The sequence below is a fragment of the Anser cygnoides genome, chromosome 8, assembly GCF_040182565.1.
Source record: "Anser cygnoides isolate HZ-2024a breed goose chromosome 8, Taihu_goose_T2T_genome, whole genome shotgun sequence".
NCBI classification, from domain to species: domain Eukaryota; kingdom Metazoa; phylum Chordata; class Aves; order Anseriformes; family Anatidae; genus Anser; species Anser cygnoides.
The window spans coordinates 18,998,127-19,017,087 of NC_089880.1; the positions used below are offsets into that span (position 1 = coordinate 18,998,127).

The 18,961-nt window shown below is 37.0% G+C and overlaps 1 protein-coding gene across 4 annotated transcripts in view; it reads right to left on the minus strand.

Annotated features, from left to right (window-relative positions):
* The window catches only part of PRKACB (protein kinase cAMP-activated catalytic subunit beta), a 69,908-nt gene that overhangs the window by 28,850 nt on the left and 22,097 nt on the right, over nt 1–18,961 (minus strand). Inside the window, exon 1 of one of the 4 annotated variants that reach the window (XM_013177899.3) lies at nt 10,524–10,548. The exons of 1 other annotated variant lie outside the window; for it this stretch is intronic. In XM_013177899.3, the coding sequence (XP_013033353.1) occupies nt 10,524–10,542 (19 nt within the window). In that variant the 5' untranslated portion in view covers nt 10,543–10,548. Of the gene's footprint in view, nt 1–3,635; nt 3,929–7,227; nt 7,513–10,523; nt 10,549–18,961 lie in introns of those variants that run through there. 2 more of the 4 variants (XM_013177897.3, XM_013177902.3) reach the window with 2 other exon arrangements.

Below are 18,961 nucleotides of genomic sequence, written 5' to 3' on the forward strand. Positions count from 1 at the left end.
ACCAAACCCATTGGTCAGGTTATAAAACTGCTCTTAACGACCTCAATAATTAAAGATGTGAGATGCATGCTGCAAACTTTGGCCTACAACAGCAATACCAGCAGAAACTTTTAGAGGAACTAACAACAAATAATTACATAAACTATTTGAGATATGAAGTAAAAAACAAGAAGAAAATCTGTTAAAAATATATATATATGTAAGAATCATAACAGAAACTAGAGTAAGCCACAGTTCAGCTGAGATGCAAGATTACAACGTACCAAGTACCCATTCCTTTGGAAGCAACCCAGATTTTATTAAATTCATTTTTTTGCCCATACTCTAAACTAAGCACCCTGAGGGACCGTTCTCTGTAGGGATGCATTTTAAGAACTACATCAAAGCAGCAACTCATGTTGCTTTTTCTTTTTTTCAAATATTTCATATGAAAACCAGAACAAAACATGAACCCAGCTCAACATCTAAGAACTTATCCTAGTCTATTGTCAGAGGCTAACTGGTAACTTTGGGGAAGTTTTGCAAGGAAGATACCATTAATCCTATGAAATGTATGTAGGAAGATGTATGTTTCTAAGACCTGAATATTCTGTTCTTCCATTTTCTTCATAGTCTCTTTAGCAGGGGGAAAATTTATTTCTTTAAGTCTTTCTCAACAACTACATGTGTCAATGGGAAAATAAATAACCATGGCTTGGTAGCAGTACTGATGTGTAACACCTCTAGATTCCTCATTAATCTTACAATTTTCTAAAGCATTATTTTTACAAATCATTCTTTTTACTCATGACAAATGCAGTCCTGTCCCCTGCTCTACATAATCAACTTCTAAATTCAGTCAGTCCAAATGTACAGCAGATCTTCAACTTCAAGGCTCCTTTGTTACATATTCCCATCTTTCTTCCATTACCTCACAACGGGAACCTTCATTCAACCCTATTTTGCTGTGATGTCGCTCCCCAGTGCTCAACTGCTGAAGTTTCAAATACTTCTGCAAGCTGGTTGTACCTTGCTCTTAAAAGATGGCTGCAACACACACAGGTAAGATATTAATACTACATCCCTCTGCCCTTACTCCTGAAATGCTCCTATTCTCCAGTGCCTCCAAAGCTTGACAGTAACTCAGCGGACGGAGGCTATTAGCATTGCTCACACTCCTCATACTGCTCCATCTGTCTACGCACATATGGTAACTACTATCTTAAAAGTATCATTTCTGGATCAGTAATTACCTCTTTATTGCCAGTTTTTGAAAGTACCAGTCCAACTGTAGACGTGATGTTACTAAGAGCATTAAGGCTATTACTAGTGAAACAGAAGACCTGCCAGAACAATACCTGTCCTTTATCTGTGACGGAATGTCCTGCTCTTCAAACCAAAACAAACCCTAAATCAAGGGAAACGAGAAACAAGGCCCGTGAAAGGCAAACAGTTCTTCATTCTCCCCAGTCTTTCCAGAAAAAAAATTGTATCTCTTGGAACTCTCCTGGAGAAAGAGGAGAGGGGGGGAAAAAAAAAAAGCAAGCGAGCCATTTTTATTTAGAATTAGTTTCACCTGCATCCACCCTTTACAAGGACAGCATCTGGTTTTAACCACTTAAAGGGGGTAAAACTGCTGCAGCGAGGATAACCACAAAGGTGCACTAAACAGCAAAAGTACTTGAAATGGGGAAATGTTTGTACTGAAGGCAATATAATTCTCACTCAAGGGAGCATGAGATATTCACCTTTCCCTTGTCAAAATTACTCTTCTAATTTGTAGATATTTTTGACTGGGAACAGACACTTGGTAAAAAAGTTGCATCTATTTGTTTTTATTTTTAATGGACCTAGGAGCCTGGATGTCAAGATGAATATAATCTACAGATGCTAATTGTGGAATAAAGCCCTGGAGTAAAAGCAAACAAACAAAACGAACCCCTGTAACCTCTTTTTCACCTAGTTTTTTTTTGTGAAAAATTTATTCCCTTAAAATTGCTCAATCATAACACAATAAAAAAAAGGAAGGGAAAAAACACTTGAGCAGCAAAATCTAAAATTGCTATAGCTGACTTCCACAAATCTTAATTCTGGTGGAAGCTGCAACTGTAAGAGAAACAGAAAAAAAGCTGAGGAAAAACCCAGCATCATGATGGTGATCAGTGAAAAACAGCCTTCCTGACTCCAAAATAGAGACCTCTTCACACGTGGAATAATGTGGCCGCGTGATGCTGAGGAAATGCAGCAAGGCTGTAGTTTGCCCCTCGCCTGGAAGAGAGCCACACAGGGGTGAGGCTGCCTGCTCGTCCCTGCCGTGTGCTTGTGCTGGCTCGCAGGTGCTCGGCAAGGCCCCATCAGCTCCCTGCCCAGCTCCCCGCGTGTCAGCATCCACACAGGGCAGAGGCTGGACCGCCTCTTTCCAGGACAGCCTGCGTTTAGGTTTGCTTACACGGTCACGATGCTGTAACACAGATCTTCATAATGTACACGCAAAGTTCTGAAACCTTGTCTTGTAACTGTACCGGTTTTGACACTTGCATATTGTTGTACTTCGTATGCCGAGGAAATGACGACAACACTTTCCTTTTCAGGGAAGATGACCTCAAAACATTTGTATGAGATAAGTACATATAAACTGGTATTAGATAAGGCAGTGGGATGACTCCTCCCACTCTATCTCATGCCTTGTATGAAAGTGAAATCTTCGTAAAAATAGTCCTTTAAATTTGTAGCACAAAGCAAAACCACACAGCCATACATAAACCCTGTATGCATGATTAACTATTTTTTCTTTTTAAGCAATCTCTAAACTTAAAGTCATTTTCCAAAGCTCCAGATTATCCACTTGAAACAATACGGCATCATGCCAGATACTATTACATTTGTGCTTTTTGCAAACCATTTTCATGGACATCTTGTTCTAAAAAATTGAATATACATAATTTAAATATTTAGACTCAAGTTTCATTAATATTCCAAGGAAGAATAAAGTACTTCATAATTGCATTAATTCAAAGTACTTTATAATAATCAATCATACTGTTTTTAGAAAGCAACTACCTGCCTGATAAGTTTCCTGGGTATATTATAATATCTCATTTTTAATGAGGCTCCCCTTCCCTACTTCCATGAATGACCAGAACTATTCTGCTATCCCATCATTTAGAAAGAATAAAGACGAAAGAAGAATAAGCTGGTTCAGATGAAAAAGAACAAAAGCTAGTTCAGAATTTTAGGTGATAATTACAATAATTTCAGAAGGCTTTTTTGATTTGCATCAATTAACATAAAATAATTTAGTATGAGTGGCACAGAAAATTAAGTAAACTGACATACACAGCATTCAATTATAAAATTCACCATATCAGATTCTATGTCTTATTCAATGATTTGGAACAGTTATTTCTAAGATAAAGCTTTAAAATTATTTAATATTTAAAATACTAAATACTAATTATACAAAACAATATGTTTAATAAGAATACTGATCTTTAAGACTCGTAATTTTTAACAGAAATCCACAGTAAGTCGATTACAAAAACAAAGAGATCAGTGCTCGATGTAGCTATGCAGACAAGAAAGGGAAACCTGGTAGATTTTTCCTGATTGTGAAGACAGAACAAAAAATAGTGTCAAAGGTAATAGAAAAGACTTACCATTCATGCTGAAAAGCTTATTTTCAGAAACATATTGCTCCTAATATTAATCCAACAGTTGATAAAGTATGTTAATCTCTACAAAAAATCAGTGCTTCAATCTCTAAACACAACTATACACTAACTGGAAAGAGAAAGCACACAGAATCCAGAGAGCTTCTCTTCCTTACGAGCTCCTTGTGATGCAAAAAGCTGCGAAGCACAAGATAGCAGTAGTAAACCAAAATCAATATTCAGCACACGGATATTTGGTTTTGCTCATTAACTACTTCTGTTCTGACCAGTGCTACCTATTCATGCCCAAAGCAACTCAAAATGGCAGGGGAAAAAAAGCATGCAAACACCAGGAGGTTTTAAGATGTTCTCAATTATATCAAGCACTGGTTGTTTCCATGGCAACCTTAGACCAGAATTATCTGTTGACTTGTACCCAACTAGTAGTTATTCTAAAGCTTTAATCAATTCACACAATGTACTCTGTACATTATTTCATATTTCGGATGTATTTTTCCCTACATATACAAATATCTAGCAATTATTCAGCTAAATCTGTAAGATACTCCATAGTATTTAAGAGTATATCGATATGTTGAATCAGTTAGAGCCCAAATAGAATTTCTTTGACTATTCACCATCCATGCATTTGCAATTTAGAGACTACAAGAATTTGAAGATGACAGAAAGATGCAACAGTGGTGACACTCCTGACCATTGCTGTTACTCCAAGTTGTTAATATGGTTTCTTATTTTGCACAGATTTGGAAAATACCCGTATCAGCTTAAGAACAAAAGATTCACACTGACTTTGCTGCCTCTACGTTCAAAACCAAGCAGCCTCCTTGTCCTTTCTGTTCCCACTTCACTCTTCCAAAGAGCAAAAAAACAAAACAAAACAAACCACAAAAACAGATCAAAACATAGGTTTCGCATAGTTGCAATTGGTAGAAATCAAGACATCTGAAACTGAGAGTGAAATATATCCTTCTGCTGACTACCAGCATATCCCTTTCATCTTTTGGCTGTGCGGCACAACTGACCTGATTACTACTAGTTCAATGCGTACACTCCCACATGCACTCAGTCCAGTTTTTAAAATAGATTCAAAGGCCTGTGGTATCCCGTGCCATCCCCTACTGGATTCTAAGGATTTTACACGGCAAATTTCATACATTAACTAAGAATCCAAGGCATGTTAGAAAAAAGAAAAAAGTATGTTCTATATAACAAAGAAACAAAGGCATTAAATAAATTTCAAAATCAACTACTAAAAAACCCGAGGCCTTGGGCCACATGTGAAAGCACGCTAGGCCACAACACTTACAACACTTGATGACTGACAACACTTAGCGAAGTCCACCTGATAACAAGCAGCTCCTTCACCTTCAGCAAACCCAGAGCTTTAGCAGTAACTGCTTGTACAAAGACATACAGAGAAACAGACCTGTTAAAATACTGCTTTACAGCAGTGTTAATATATTAGCTTTCTGTTCAAATCAATTCAACTTCAAACCTAGAGCCACACCAAAAATCTGAGAAGCTCCTTTCCAATGTTTTTTTTTTTTTTTTTTTTTTTTTTAGGAATGTAAAGGAGTGCTTTTGCCTTGAACTTAGGATTAATTCACACTAAGCATATGCTACTTAGCTTCACCTAAAACCTAACAAGAACATCCCCTAAGTTGCAGTTATATGTGCAGAACAGTTGAGAATATCCAAATATCTTACAAAACAAACACCAGTGTGTTTCCAAAGCACTGCTTATTCATTAAACTCTGTGAAATTAATCAGCAACCTGACTTCAGTGACCCAATGCAATTCTATGGCATTGAATTGTCAGGTAGAAAATAACTGCTTCTCTTACATTTTTCCTTTGTAATGATGCAAAGAATCATCACAGATGATGCATTTTTCTGCAGACACAACTGCGAGTCAGTAGCAGACAGAAATACAACTGCCCTTTACTCCCTGTCTGTCACTCCTTAAGCCACAATGGTAGTGAAATGAGAATCCTGAAATGTAGACTTAGTCCATGTGTACCAGCAATTATTATTATTTTTTAAATCTTTTACTCATCTACAAATTGAGAGTTAAGATTCAGGATAAATATTCAAAATGTCGCCCTGAAACTAAAGCTACAAGATAACCAATATTCAGCTACCAGCTCAGTAACTTTTCTTCAGAAAAATTACATCCAACCACTGTGCTTAATTATTACTCAAAATGGCATTCATAGAACAACCATTTTCACCATGTTTATCATCGAAAGACACGACAGTCCATTTCCTCATCACGCATGTCATACAAGGAAGCTTGCCTTAAATAGACGGAGAAAAAAAACAGCAGAGACTTGTACACAAACAGGTCACAATTTGCGAATGTCAGTAGGTCAATACCATTTTTTTCTCCATTATATAAACAAAAGTGCTTCGATGTTATTTTTTCAAATAGCTATTTACATAAAAAAGAGCTTCTACATAAACAGAAGTTAGAATCTATTTTTACCGAGCTGAAAATATTTTGGAGAAGTGGAAGCTCGGAGTTTATGTACTTTCAACATTTATCTTCCTAACAAAACTATTCAATCCTTCTCCATTTCATCCTGGAGACCTAGATTTCATCTATTTTAGGTCAATGCATTAACACTTTTTTGTTTCCATGTTTACTGCTCATCCTCTGAGAACAGATTCATTCCAAGCTCATAAACTGTTTCAAACTGAAAGCAAGGAGATGTATAAATGCTGATTTTCTTCATGCTAACACTGATGTTAGGCATTTCAAATAAGGCCTCTTTTCAATTGAAATAACTGTGCTATCCCAAATCCATCAATGAATCTGAAATTTGGAACAAAATTATCATCAATTACCATACTGCAACATTTTAAAATGAGTATTTAACCATAGAGATAATTACTTTTCAAAAAAAATGCATTGCTGTACAAGAAAAAAATAATCAAATGTCAATTTACTTATATTGTGATATTTCTGAAATCTCTTTTGTTAGCCAAAATGCAATCATGAAAAGTTTTAGTCCATACAAATGCATGTCAATTGTTAACTAATTAAGAAATTAAAGCTAATGCTATTCATATTTGAAACTAAACACCATTTTGTTTACTACTGTATAGAGCATTCTGATATATCATTCAAAATAAAATGAAAAATAATAAAACCCCCTATAATTAGACGTTTAATCTGTGCAGCCGTGTCTGCGTATCCAAAGTTCAAGCATCACAATTTTAAATGAGTTTTCTATTTCTGCTGAACTAGCAGATTTAATTTGAAAATAAAGGAAGTAATTTAGAAGTAAAATTTGGGGTGAGGGCTTGCTAAAATAAGTCATCTGTGCTTTAACAGAACGGGACCAGCCATAAATTCTAGTGCCAGCCACCCAGCCCATGAAACAGCCCCCCACTTCTCTGTGCATGATGCAATACGTTACTCTTCAAATTAATACCTTCAGCCAACGAATTGCAAAGTCGTCCCTGGAACGCGTCACAGAGCAGCGTTCGTATTCAATTACAAACATGCACACTCTTCAATTGCTATGCAAATTGAAGACAGAATATCTATAAAATAAACAAAGAAACCTACTTACTTGATTTGTCCCATAGGACAGCAAGTTCAGAGAAATGGCTCTCATTTTCCAGAGGCACTCTCTGTTCATGTGTACCGCCCTTCGAGTGCCTATGGAAGAGGCGGTTAGCGAAACCTTCCAGTCTCTGGAGTGCGGTGGCTGTCCCTGTGCACTGGTTACAAGGTACCTCCTTCTGAGCTGCCATCTATACGCACTGGCGACTTTTAGAAAAGCAAAACAGAAAATATCCAAAAGGAGCTGGACAAGTCAGAGACACCAAGAGCTACGCATGTGTCAAACTTCCTGTATGCAGTGTTTTCTAACCACCGCTCTGGTCTACTTCCTGTTAAGAAAACCTGTATAATGCACTGTTTTATACTGTTAAGAGTCTCTTTTCATATCAATTGAAAAGTTTTTTATTTTTTTTTTTAAACCAAACTACTGCAATAACTGCTTTAGATTTTCACAGCTTTTTAGTGCACATATTTTATATTAAAATATGTTTTTTAAAAATTAAAATACCATAAACAACTTATTCTGAAGTAAAGATCAGAAGCCAGATACGTATGTATTTTTAACTTACCGCAACCATGCATGAAAAAAAAGTGACTATTCTGCAGTTCTTCCCCTGTTAGTAAGATGGAGTACTAACATCACTGCCACAGCTTAACCAGCTGTAATCTAATCATTAACAATCCCATGATTTCAACTAAGCAACTTTCTACACAAGGGGGTTGCTTGCAGAAATTGCTGAAGAAACCATTACCACAAAAAATATATTATTTTCCTCCTTTGAGAAAAATCAGACTGAATTTGAATTCTAATGTACATGCAAACAAGAGTGCATTATACTTATCCATACTGAGTTCTACTTACTCCAAGAATGAACCAAATGATTTTAGCTTTTTCAGTAATAAGCTACCAGAACAAACAGCACTGGCAGACCCTTATCTAGCCGCATACTCACTCTCCCAGCTCCAGAGGCAGCTGGAAGGAGTCACAAAGTCACGGTCACTGGCTCCTGACATTGCTTATGTCAAAACCTTGAGTGCAGTCCTGGGGAATTACATAAGGAGGATTTTTCATTCACAAGAAATTTGAATGTTTTCAACTGCAGACTAAGTCTAGAAAGCGTCATTCTTAACGGTTCAGAACATTGGGGAAATAAATTGAAAGTGGTATTTAATGTTAAATTATATTAACTTTTAAAATTATGTAATTTTGCATGCTTACAATGAGTAATACTAAAAATCCATTTTTGTGAAAATGGAAACACATACATTGGGCAAGTTTCCCAGTATATCTTCAGCACATATAAGACGTGGTTTCTTAAAAATTTAGGACTATTCTTAAATAAGGTTGAAATAACTTTTCACAATCTGTCTCCTGTCTTACAGTCAACTTGTTGATGATACACCTCTTATTTTTCACCACCATACTTCTCACTGAATAGTTTCCAAATGCAGCAGATATCCATCCTCGGACATTACATAACTATTTCATAACAGCTCTGCGTTTTCAGAAAAAACTATGACGAGAAAACCACCTATATTAATGATAAAACAATAAAAATGCTGAAGAGCAGTCTTTACAGATCCAGTTGCATTCCTCAAAATAGTAACTTACAGAGTTGTCACCACTGACCCCCGTCAGGGGAACAGTTTAAATTTCTAGCCCCTGCACAAAGCACAGAAATGCCTTTACTTGCAGGCTCTAGATATACTCTAGCTTTTTTTTTTTTTTTTTTCCTTCCAGCACCTGTTCAAAATTCAGGACCAACTTGTCTAAATGCTGACACTTTACACATTGCTTTGCAAATCTGGACGAGAACCTGTTGTCTTGTGGGTGACCAGGCTGCTCTCTCCTCTAAGGTTCTGGTGCTGCAGCCTCCCCTGGATCCCAGCCCACCAAAGGTCATTTTTTACCTTAAGCCTTCCTGGTTTTTACCTACTTTGTCTCAGGATCATTGCTGACTTCCACGACACCTCCCAGGTTCAAGGCTTTGCTGCCAGAAACAGGAACTAGCGGTGACCGTGGGGATTAGCTTACCTTACCGGGGGCACGAATAGGCAGAGAGTGGATAGCTTATAACCTCATATAAACAACCACTTCATGATAGAGCAATGCTATGCCAGCTTCCATATAAGAAATTCTTAGACAACAGCATGCTTATTTCCCCATCCAGTGAACATTTCAGGGCTGGAAGAGCCCCTCTGGATTTGCACAGCCGTACTCCCCTGTAGCTTACAGCAAGTCTCTGTGCGTCCAGGGAATCCTTCCAAGAGACTTTATTTTCTCTGACCTTTACTGCTTCCTCCAGTACTCATCATTTTCCTCTCCCCTGATTCTGCACCTTTTTTTTCACAGTACTGTAGTCTTTCTTATCTTTTGCACAAGTGTCTTTCACACATGTAGTTCCCCTGATCTCAGGAAAGGTAATTTACAAAATTCACATCACTTCACATTATGCGTGTTAGAGTCTACCAACCCTCTAGTGTCAAACGGAGAGATGTGAGAACTGCTGGAGAGCATCTCTGCCCACCAAAATTCAGAGTTTTGAATGCACCCAAGTGACTAGCCCAGACACTCGAACGAGGTGTCAAAACTAGGGAGCAGAAATAGCCAGCCTCTGAGACCACAGAAGTGAACTGGTTTAGGTGAAAATAGGCTATCAAAAATAGATTATTAAAAGATAGTCTAGGAGAAAACCTGGGTTTACCAGTGTTTAAAAAAAAAATGCTACCAATAGGTACCATCACAGACATTCTGGTCCACAAGCAAAACATGAAAAAAAAGTACTGGTCACACCCATAGTTTATTATTCAAGCATTGATAAAACAGATAGTAATGCACTTTTGTAATCGAGGAATTTTTTTTTGGCATTGATCAGCATTGCCCAATGACAACACAAAACACTACCACACTGACTTTCTGTGAGGCCCACATCCCATGTGGACTTCAGGGTCTTCATACGACATCCACAGTTTTCAGAGGTGGAACCTCCTATTTCCTTTTAGCCAATCTTTCATCTTATTGACAGACTAGCCTTCCAAACCAATTCAGCATTAATTTATTCACACCAAGTATTATTATTTTTTTAATGTTATACACGAAGCATGGAGTACACCAGCTCTGACATAGTATTTTGCTCCCCAAAAGCTAAGTAATCAGCAACGGGTGATTCTTTGTCAAAGACAAAATTCTGTACCTGTGCTTGTCTTAGGATTTTCACTTGCTAGCCAATAGTGCTTTTCCTTAGAACAGTTTGTAAATCTTTAAATACAATTAAACGTTTACACAGACATCTGCAAACAGACCTGAGGTCATCTTACTCATGCTGCTCCGAGCTGGAAGAAGAACCAGGGCCAGCTTTGACTCTCGTCACTATGTCTTGGAAGTTTTAAAACACACTAAAAAAAACAGAGATGTGGGTAGGAAATTCAGCTATGATTATAAATATTACATGTGTAAATTATAGTATTTTGATAAAGAACGTTTCAGTAAAAATTCTTAAGGTACCCCCCTGTAGCTTTATAAAAAAAGCCAGAACATAACAGTGACAGCCATAGAAACAGGCTAGCACTGTGGTGCTTTAATCTGAAAAAGGCAACAAATCCATCTGCACTTTTGCTGACTGCCAGCCCATAACCTAGTGTGCATTTCCCAGCAGCCGATGCCCAGTGTACACATTTCAACCACTGGTAACAAAGCACATCAGTATAACCCAGCCAGAGACTTTCAGCTTCTTGCTGAAAAAAAGTCAAGAATAACATAGCAAGACAGACTATTTCTTTTTTTAATAATCTCTGCTACCACATCATCCCTGTTTCTAGGAAGCAATTCCACCCCTACGCCATTCAAGTCTTAAAAATTAAGTTAAGGAAGAGCACCCTCCTCTCCTCCAAGAACCTAGAGATGGCTGAGTAACAGCATCATCTGTACATTCCTGCTTTGTACACATTCTTCTATATTCACTTCTTATAAAGTATTTAAAGCGTTCCCCAAGAGAGTTACCATGATCTCCCTGAACTTTATAGTACTAAGTGAAATAATATGAAAAACTACAGCACAACTATATGTTGCTGAAATGTATTTATCTCACTCCTGGGAACTAATGCCATTCACAGAACTGAAGCTCCCTTACAGTGTCAGAACTGGAACATCTTCCCATCATTGCATGAAGGCTAACCATGAATATCTCACAATCAAAACCGCAGAAGACAAGTTTTTAAGACAATGAACTATATTCCTTGACAGGATCTTGAGAACTAGAACTATGATGTAAGAAATTCCAGATCACTCCCACTAACTAATATTTAGGTCTTAATTCTAATCTGCCAATTTAGTGTTTTCCCAGTTACCTACAGAGCTGAGTCAACATGCCTGCTTAAGCGTGTTCTACTACTGCTTAAGGACTAAAATTATTCTTTCCTAGCTTTTAAGAAATATTTATAGTTAATCAGCACTGGCCTTCATCCACAAGTAAAAAAGACATACTGTGACATTTTCTTGCATATTTATTTTGTTCATAATTATGGAAAAATAACTTAAAGAAACCCTATGGGTTTTTTTCCTAGAGGTTAAAGACAATTTCTTTGCTTTTAAAATAGATGGCTTCATCTTTCCCTTTATGCACCACTTATTTCTACAAAGGTCCAACTTTATTATTTATTATTATTATTATTTATAAACCAGGAGCAAGCAATTATTTGACACAAATTGTTAGCGAGGGTTTCTCAATTTTTAAGAACTTGTGGATATTGCTGAATATAGCAGCTCTCCTGTTGGCCAATAAATTATTTGTAAGTTGAAAGATAGTGCCAACATATATTAAAAAGGAAAATAATTTAATTGTCTGATTTTCAATTAGAAAATACAAAATTTTTTAGTTCTACAACCTTTTAAAGAATACATACTAAAGAACCTAAAGTGTTCTATTGTATAAATCGGATGAAATATGTATAATCTTTTTCCAGTTATATAAAACTTAATCATTTATATCCTTCTCTATTAAGTGTGTACTTTAACAACTAAAAATAAGAATTTTATCAGAAATTATGTTATTAACCACAGTTCATTTTGAGTCTTGCCAGGCATGCATATTTCAGAAAGAATTATGGGTAGAAATAGAGGCAGAAAAAGGCTTCTTGAAAAAGCAGATGTATTTTGATTTTCACTGTGCATCCAGCACTATGTCACTAGCTTGCATTTCTTTTTAAATGCATGAAAGAAAGAGCTGTATTTGCTAATGCCTTACGGATTTAATGGCTTTCCACTTCAAAACAAAGATGTTTTAAAATTTATATATTAAACTACAACAGGAATGTACACCCATGCAGTCTTAGTGTACCTTCACATGTGCATTGTTTCAAGCAAGGCTAACCCTTATTAGAGAGCCCCTCTAAGAGCAGTACTAAAGCTGGGACTGCAGCACAGCTATAAATAGGACTGCCAAGAGGAAGTTGTTGCTATGGCAATGCTGGTCTTATTTCTATTTTGACTCAGTAGACCTCTGCTGGCATCTACTGTACGCAGGCCTAATTGCAGCAGACATCTTATACCTTCATCTCTCACCAGGAAGCATAAATTAAGGCTTGCGTGCTCCACCAACATCGTTTGTTCTTTCTCCATGACCATACAAAAGGAATAAAAAAAAATTACAAAGAAAAAGAAAAAAGCAAAACACACCTTGTATTCAGCATCTAATTTTTCATAGGTAAACTAAAAATTCTCATTCTTTCTGTCAGTTTTCTTTTCAAATTTTGACAAATTCATCATCCAAGATAACACGATTTTCTACTTGCATATTGGCAGCAGATGAAGTTTCCTCATTTCTATTGACATGTATCTGTGTTATTTTGAAGTCAAAAAGCATGTATTCTGTAGTCATAATCTCACATCTAGTCCTGACAAGTAAGAGGACAGAGAACTCTTGTTACAAGCCAAATCTTCCACAGAACTGACCAACTTGCTTTGAAAAAGAGAATCGCATTCCTCTCCTTTCTAACTTGGCTCCTTCCTCCTTGCTTCTCTGACAGCTTCCTCCCAGGCGATGTGGTCACCGGTGCTTGCTGCCTGCACTGATCAGTAGCGGTCACACTGCCAGACAGAGGTTTCAGAATATGAATAAAGATTACACAATCATTCTGTAATAAAACAAACTTTAGTGAAGATCCACCTTTGAAGTTTCAGCTTTCACTTAAGTACACGATATCTTCTGAAAGAACTTGCAGAATCCTGCTTAGTACAGGCCGTTCCAGATCATAACTGTGTGGAGTTATTCAAGCAGTTTATTTCCTAGCACAAGTTAAGATAGCTTGACATACTCACAAGTTCTCTAAAACCCTCTTAGTTTTCTGCAAGAGAGAAAGTACCCCAAAACCTGCATAGGTGTTTTGTTATACTTGCATAAAATAGTTGTCTGCCAAGACTAAGGAAGATGTTCTTACTTTTAGAAAATTGAGGTCTAGAAAAAACAGGTATGTATACAGACTCATTTAAATTATAATCCAAGATTAAATTTTGAAGAAATTTAGTATATGACCTCATTAACTCTGTTTCTCTGGAAAAACTAACAGAGCAGAGGAAGGTTTTAGTGCACTTAAGTTTACAACAAAACAGTTGCTACTTTTGATTAATGAGTTTTATTGAGTTATCAGTCAAGATAAGACAAAGTTCCTGAGTTAGAAGAAGCACTCCAAAAACACGGACACTTTACTAAATATCTGACTGGGCTGGTGGAAGAACTTCCTGCTTGCATTCTGGACAATTCCACACTGAAACGATGTTGACGTTCTGTCTCTCCAGAGGCCCAGGGTTGGCCACTTCTCCGCATTAAGGAACTGCCCCACAAGAGGCACATTTGTTTGAAAACCCCTGTTCAGGGCAAAATAAAAATTGTATGTCTGAGTCAAGAGTGCAAAGAGTCCCTAACATAAGAACTGGCAATTAAACCTAAGAGAGGGCCCCGCTTACAGCTAATTCTTGGTGCGTTATAGTGGAAGGAATGGAGAGGAGGGACAGTAGCAAAATGCTTACCAAAGCTAAAGTCGTGTAGATAATTCTTGACTGTAATAGCGGCTACACTCTAACCATCATATTCTGTGTTGTACAATAGAAGGCCAGGATGATAAATATTAAAGTAACTAGAATTATTTTAGTATCTCTTTCAGGAAGCTTGTCTGTGTTTTAGATCTCCAGCATATTCTCTAGAGGAAAACAAAACAAACTGACCCCACTTTGAGCTAAACACTTTAAGTTACTTCATCAGAAAGGATAATGCTTTTTAATAAAGTCAAAGAGTACAGAATGCAAACTAGAATACAGCAGCGGCCTTCAGAGAGTATGGTCTAAAGTGCAAAACGTTTGGTCATGTGCTGCGGAGATACAGACACCTTTACTCCTGTTAGAAACGGATCCTGCGTTCCTCTGCCTTACCAAGGGGATTACAGACAGCCCTGGAGAGCATTCTGCTCCCTCTGCTCCCGCCAGCCGGCTCGATGGCAGCAGGTATTCTACAGAAGAGGGGAAAGACTGAACCAGTGTACAACTACCGCATTCGTCCACATCAGCTGGAGTGAAAAAAATGGTGTTAAATTAGCTAGAAGTGGAGGGGAGGCCACTGAACCCTAGACTGTAGGATGCGTAAGCAGGTATTTCAAAGATTCTTACATGCTCTTAACAAATCATCGTGCTAAGAAAGCAGTATCCCACTTACAGAAACATGCAGGCACCCCAAATATAGCTCAAACACCAGGATTTCTCTATATTTTAAAGTTACTAATATTGGGTTTATAAAATTTAATTCATGCCTGCATTTAAGTGCAGTAGCAAATGCCATCTGCTGGTCAAGGATCAGTGTGAGATACCAAAGCTGTAATACTAAACAGTAAATTTAAAAAAAAAGTACTTAATCATTTATGTGTAGCATAAGCAACTAAATAGCTCAGATTTTTCAGAAGGTAAATAATCCACACCACCAACTTTCCAGTTACAGGATATTTTTCTTAATGAGGTAGTAGCAAAGTGTACATATCTTTATTTATCACCAGTCTAAATATATTCTTAAATAGCATCTGTTTCAAATTCAAGACAGTTTTAAGAATTAAAAAAATTGTAAAAACAAACTTTAAAAACATTCCTACATGTATGGAATAAAGACTTAAGGCAATGGAGAACTTGGAAAAAAGCTTTAGAAGTGAGTATAGATAAAATATGTCATTACTTGTAATTCTCTGAACAAAATGAAGCAACTCATACCGCATGTCAGTTTAGCATACAATAAAATATGAATGACAGTAGGTAAAAAGACATAATTCCTTAAAATCCTCAAGAAGCCACAGCCCTGTATTTTACTCTCCTTGAAGCTAGTTTTCTAAAAATTAGATACACTACCATGAGTAATTGTAGTTGTATTTATCTTTAGTTTGATTTAAAGAGAAATAGGAGCAAGCAATAATTAAAAATTTGTCCTGAAAAATCACTGTATTTTATGCTGTGAAATGCCACCAAGAGCACCTTCTCATAATAGGTCCCCTCAAAGCATTGGCACTACCCCATATTCTCCAAAAAAAAAAAAAAAAGAAGATATTTCAAGGTTTTTCTATACCACTGTTACACAAGAAATCACTAAACTCATATTCAAGTACAATTTGACCATGCATTTGTCTTTCCCTTTGCCAACTGAGCTAATGAACACACTCATAGGTAAAGAAATTTATATGGTATAGATCCAATCGATTTGATACTGAGCAACATTAGGTATCAAAATTCATTCTACATTTTTCCCCCCCACTGGTTTCTATTTCTGATATTTACACAAGTGAGATGTTTACAGCAACGGAGGTCATCTCAACGTTTACACACCTTCAACTCCATTCTCACTTTAGTCTCATAAGCCGAGAGACCTACCTGACAAGAAAGTGCTGTGACAAATCCAAGACCTAATATTTCCAAGCCAAAAAGCTTTGAGAGTCTTAGTCTGATCTTCCACAGTCTAACTACAAATTAGTCTTAGGCTTATTAAGTGATGATCTTGTATGAAAACAAAGCAAATAAAAACAAATAACCGATAATGACAGGGTTGTTTTTTTGTTCATTTTTAAGAGATGCCATTCATATTTCTTTTGATTTCTCCTGAGCAGCAGAACTTTTGCTAGGAAAAAAGCGCAAGCCACACACAGGAAATCTACACAGGTCAGAATTTGATAATTGTGACAAATGACATATGTCCAAATATTTTCATCCTTAAAAGAGATATCTCTGCCAAAAAGCCTGGAGTTGCAGAAATGCGCATGCCTGCAATAACCAAGAGCTTCAGTGCACACCTCCACTGCAGACTGCATTCTGCCAGAGGGAAAACAGAATTTAACTAGAAAGACCATTGAAGACCATTGAAAGACCATTGAAGGCATGCTGCTCTTAATTTTAGAGGGATATGGTCATCCTATCCATGAATACTAGTACTACCACAACAAAGAAGAATGTTTTGGATATTCCTATTTTGAATAGGCAAAAAATTTATCTTATGATAGCATCACGTGGGCTCTTCTAATTTCTGGGAAGCAAAAGCCCCTCTAATTTGGTAAAGCAGGAAGATACACTACCTTGAATTTATTATCTTAAATTACTTGAACCCTTTTGAGAAAAAAAAGGGACTAAAATTTTGTAACTAGCCAGAGACTTCTTTTTTTCCTCCTGGAAGAACAAACATGTTTCACTTGCAGCCAGTCTCAGATGTTCATAACTTTTCCTAACAACCTCAACACAGAATTGTTATTTTTGGGAGTCACATGGCATGTGGGAAGATTCTGGTTTTCCTCCAATTCCACTCAAGTTAAATCCTACTCAAGAAAACTGCCAAAATGAGGTGCCAGTTGCAATACATTGTATGAATTTTTAAACTGATTTCCACAATAGGAACCACGTTCCCACACTTTTGGGGATGACAGGGCGGAAACTGGAGGAAACATAGTATTATTTAACTGGAATATCAAAATAATAAAGATACTTACTGAGTAACTGCAGTTACTGAGCCCTCTCCTCACCTTCCTATTATGATAGAAAAACAATACTTAAGTTATGCAGAAATGAAAACCTAAATGAATACTTATCTGAAGTGAACTGCTTACGTGTTAGTAAATAACCTACTTCAACATTTCTGTTCCTTTGCCTCTATAAAGATGACACTTCCAGAAGAAAAAATATCAACTGATTCTTATTCCAAATAAGGCAAACTATGTACTATTTTAACTTCTGAAAACACTGCTGGTACCTATTTTTTCTGAAAAGCTGTGAGAGGTTAACAACACTAATATGTTGTCTAATGCATCTGTGCATAGCTCCTGGTGGGCTTCCGGGCATTCAGGATGTCAAATGTGACCAAGTTCTGAAGATGAATGGCTTTGGGGACTCTGAGCTGAATGTAATTATAAATTCTAGTCGGCCTGAAATCTAAATTTGAGTTACCTTTTCAGGTAAGTCTTAAATCAATGCAACCTGTACTCTACTAATGAAAGTAAAAATAATACTTCTGTAAGAAACTGTATTTGGTGTGCAGAACTTTTCAGAGGTTACTGAATAGATAGCTCGTGGGGCGAGGGAGGGGAACATCAGAATGGGAGCGTACTACATTAATCCTTAATGATCCAATTGATTTGCACTAACTGAGATTGTGCTGCTCTTTCCTTAGTTAAAAGGAGATAAGTACTAGAAGATTCATTACTCATCTGGATTTTGCTGACAGTTTAGAAACTGGCCACTTTGATAGTTCTGGAGATTCACTTGTCACAATTACTACATTAATTACATCTCTGCACCCTCACTATCTTCAGGTATATGTTCATTAAGACCTCTGACCATGGGCCAATTAACAACAGAATAAATACAATTGTAGTCTATACTACATTAACCGTGACAGCTTCAGTAACTTGAAATTATGTCCAGCTCCAGCAACTGGTCTAGCTTCTGTGCAGCCCCTTTGGAGGACGGTATTCCAAAACCAGTAAAAATAACACGTAAGATGTCTTTAAAGCTTAACCTCTATCTCCTAGCTTTGTGTAGGATAGCACACCTCACGAACTCCAGGAACTGAGCAGCATACTCCACTTGCATCGGTAGTTCAGATTGAAGCACTTTATTAAAGCACCTCATTAATGTCCATCACCACCCTCCCCCAACACTGTAGCATTTTAAGTTGTACGTAGTTCATTAATCTGTTATTTCTCAGAATTAACAACGCACACGTGGTACGTTGTTCAGAACAGAACACAGGACACTAAATTTGTTTCCATCTTCTTATGCTTGCTGCACAACCATTCACTTGCATACACCTTAAGTTCCTTCACAACACTCTACCCAGCCTACATAGAAAAGATTGTCAAACCTAAAGTAAGCTCATCTTACTCTTTAATTACAAGAACTTCAGCTAGAAGACCAGAACTTTATACTTCACTGGGAAAGTTGCATCATCATAGCCATTCATGTTGAAACACAAAGCTTTTTGAAGAAAAACAACTTCCTCCAAGAAATAAAACGGGTACATGTACATTGTCCCTATGAGAAAGGAAAGAAAAGCTGATATCCTGGGTACAAATTGTGTTCTACTTAAAGCAACCAGCTCAGCAAATACAGATAAGAAAAGTATATTTTCAGTAGAGCTTCAAACAAGCCCATAACTAATAACACTGATAAAATACTGGCAGTCACCTAGAACAGACACAAAAATAACAAGGCAACAAACTCAGAGTGAACCTTT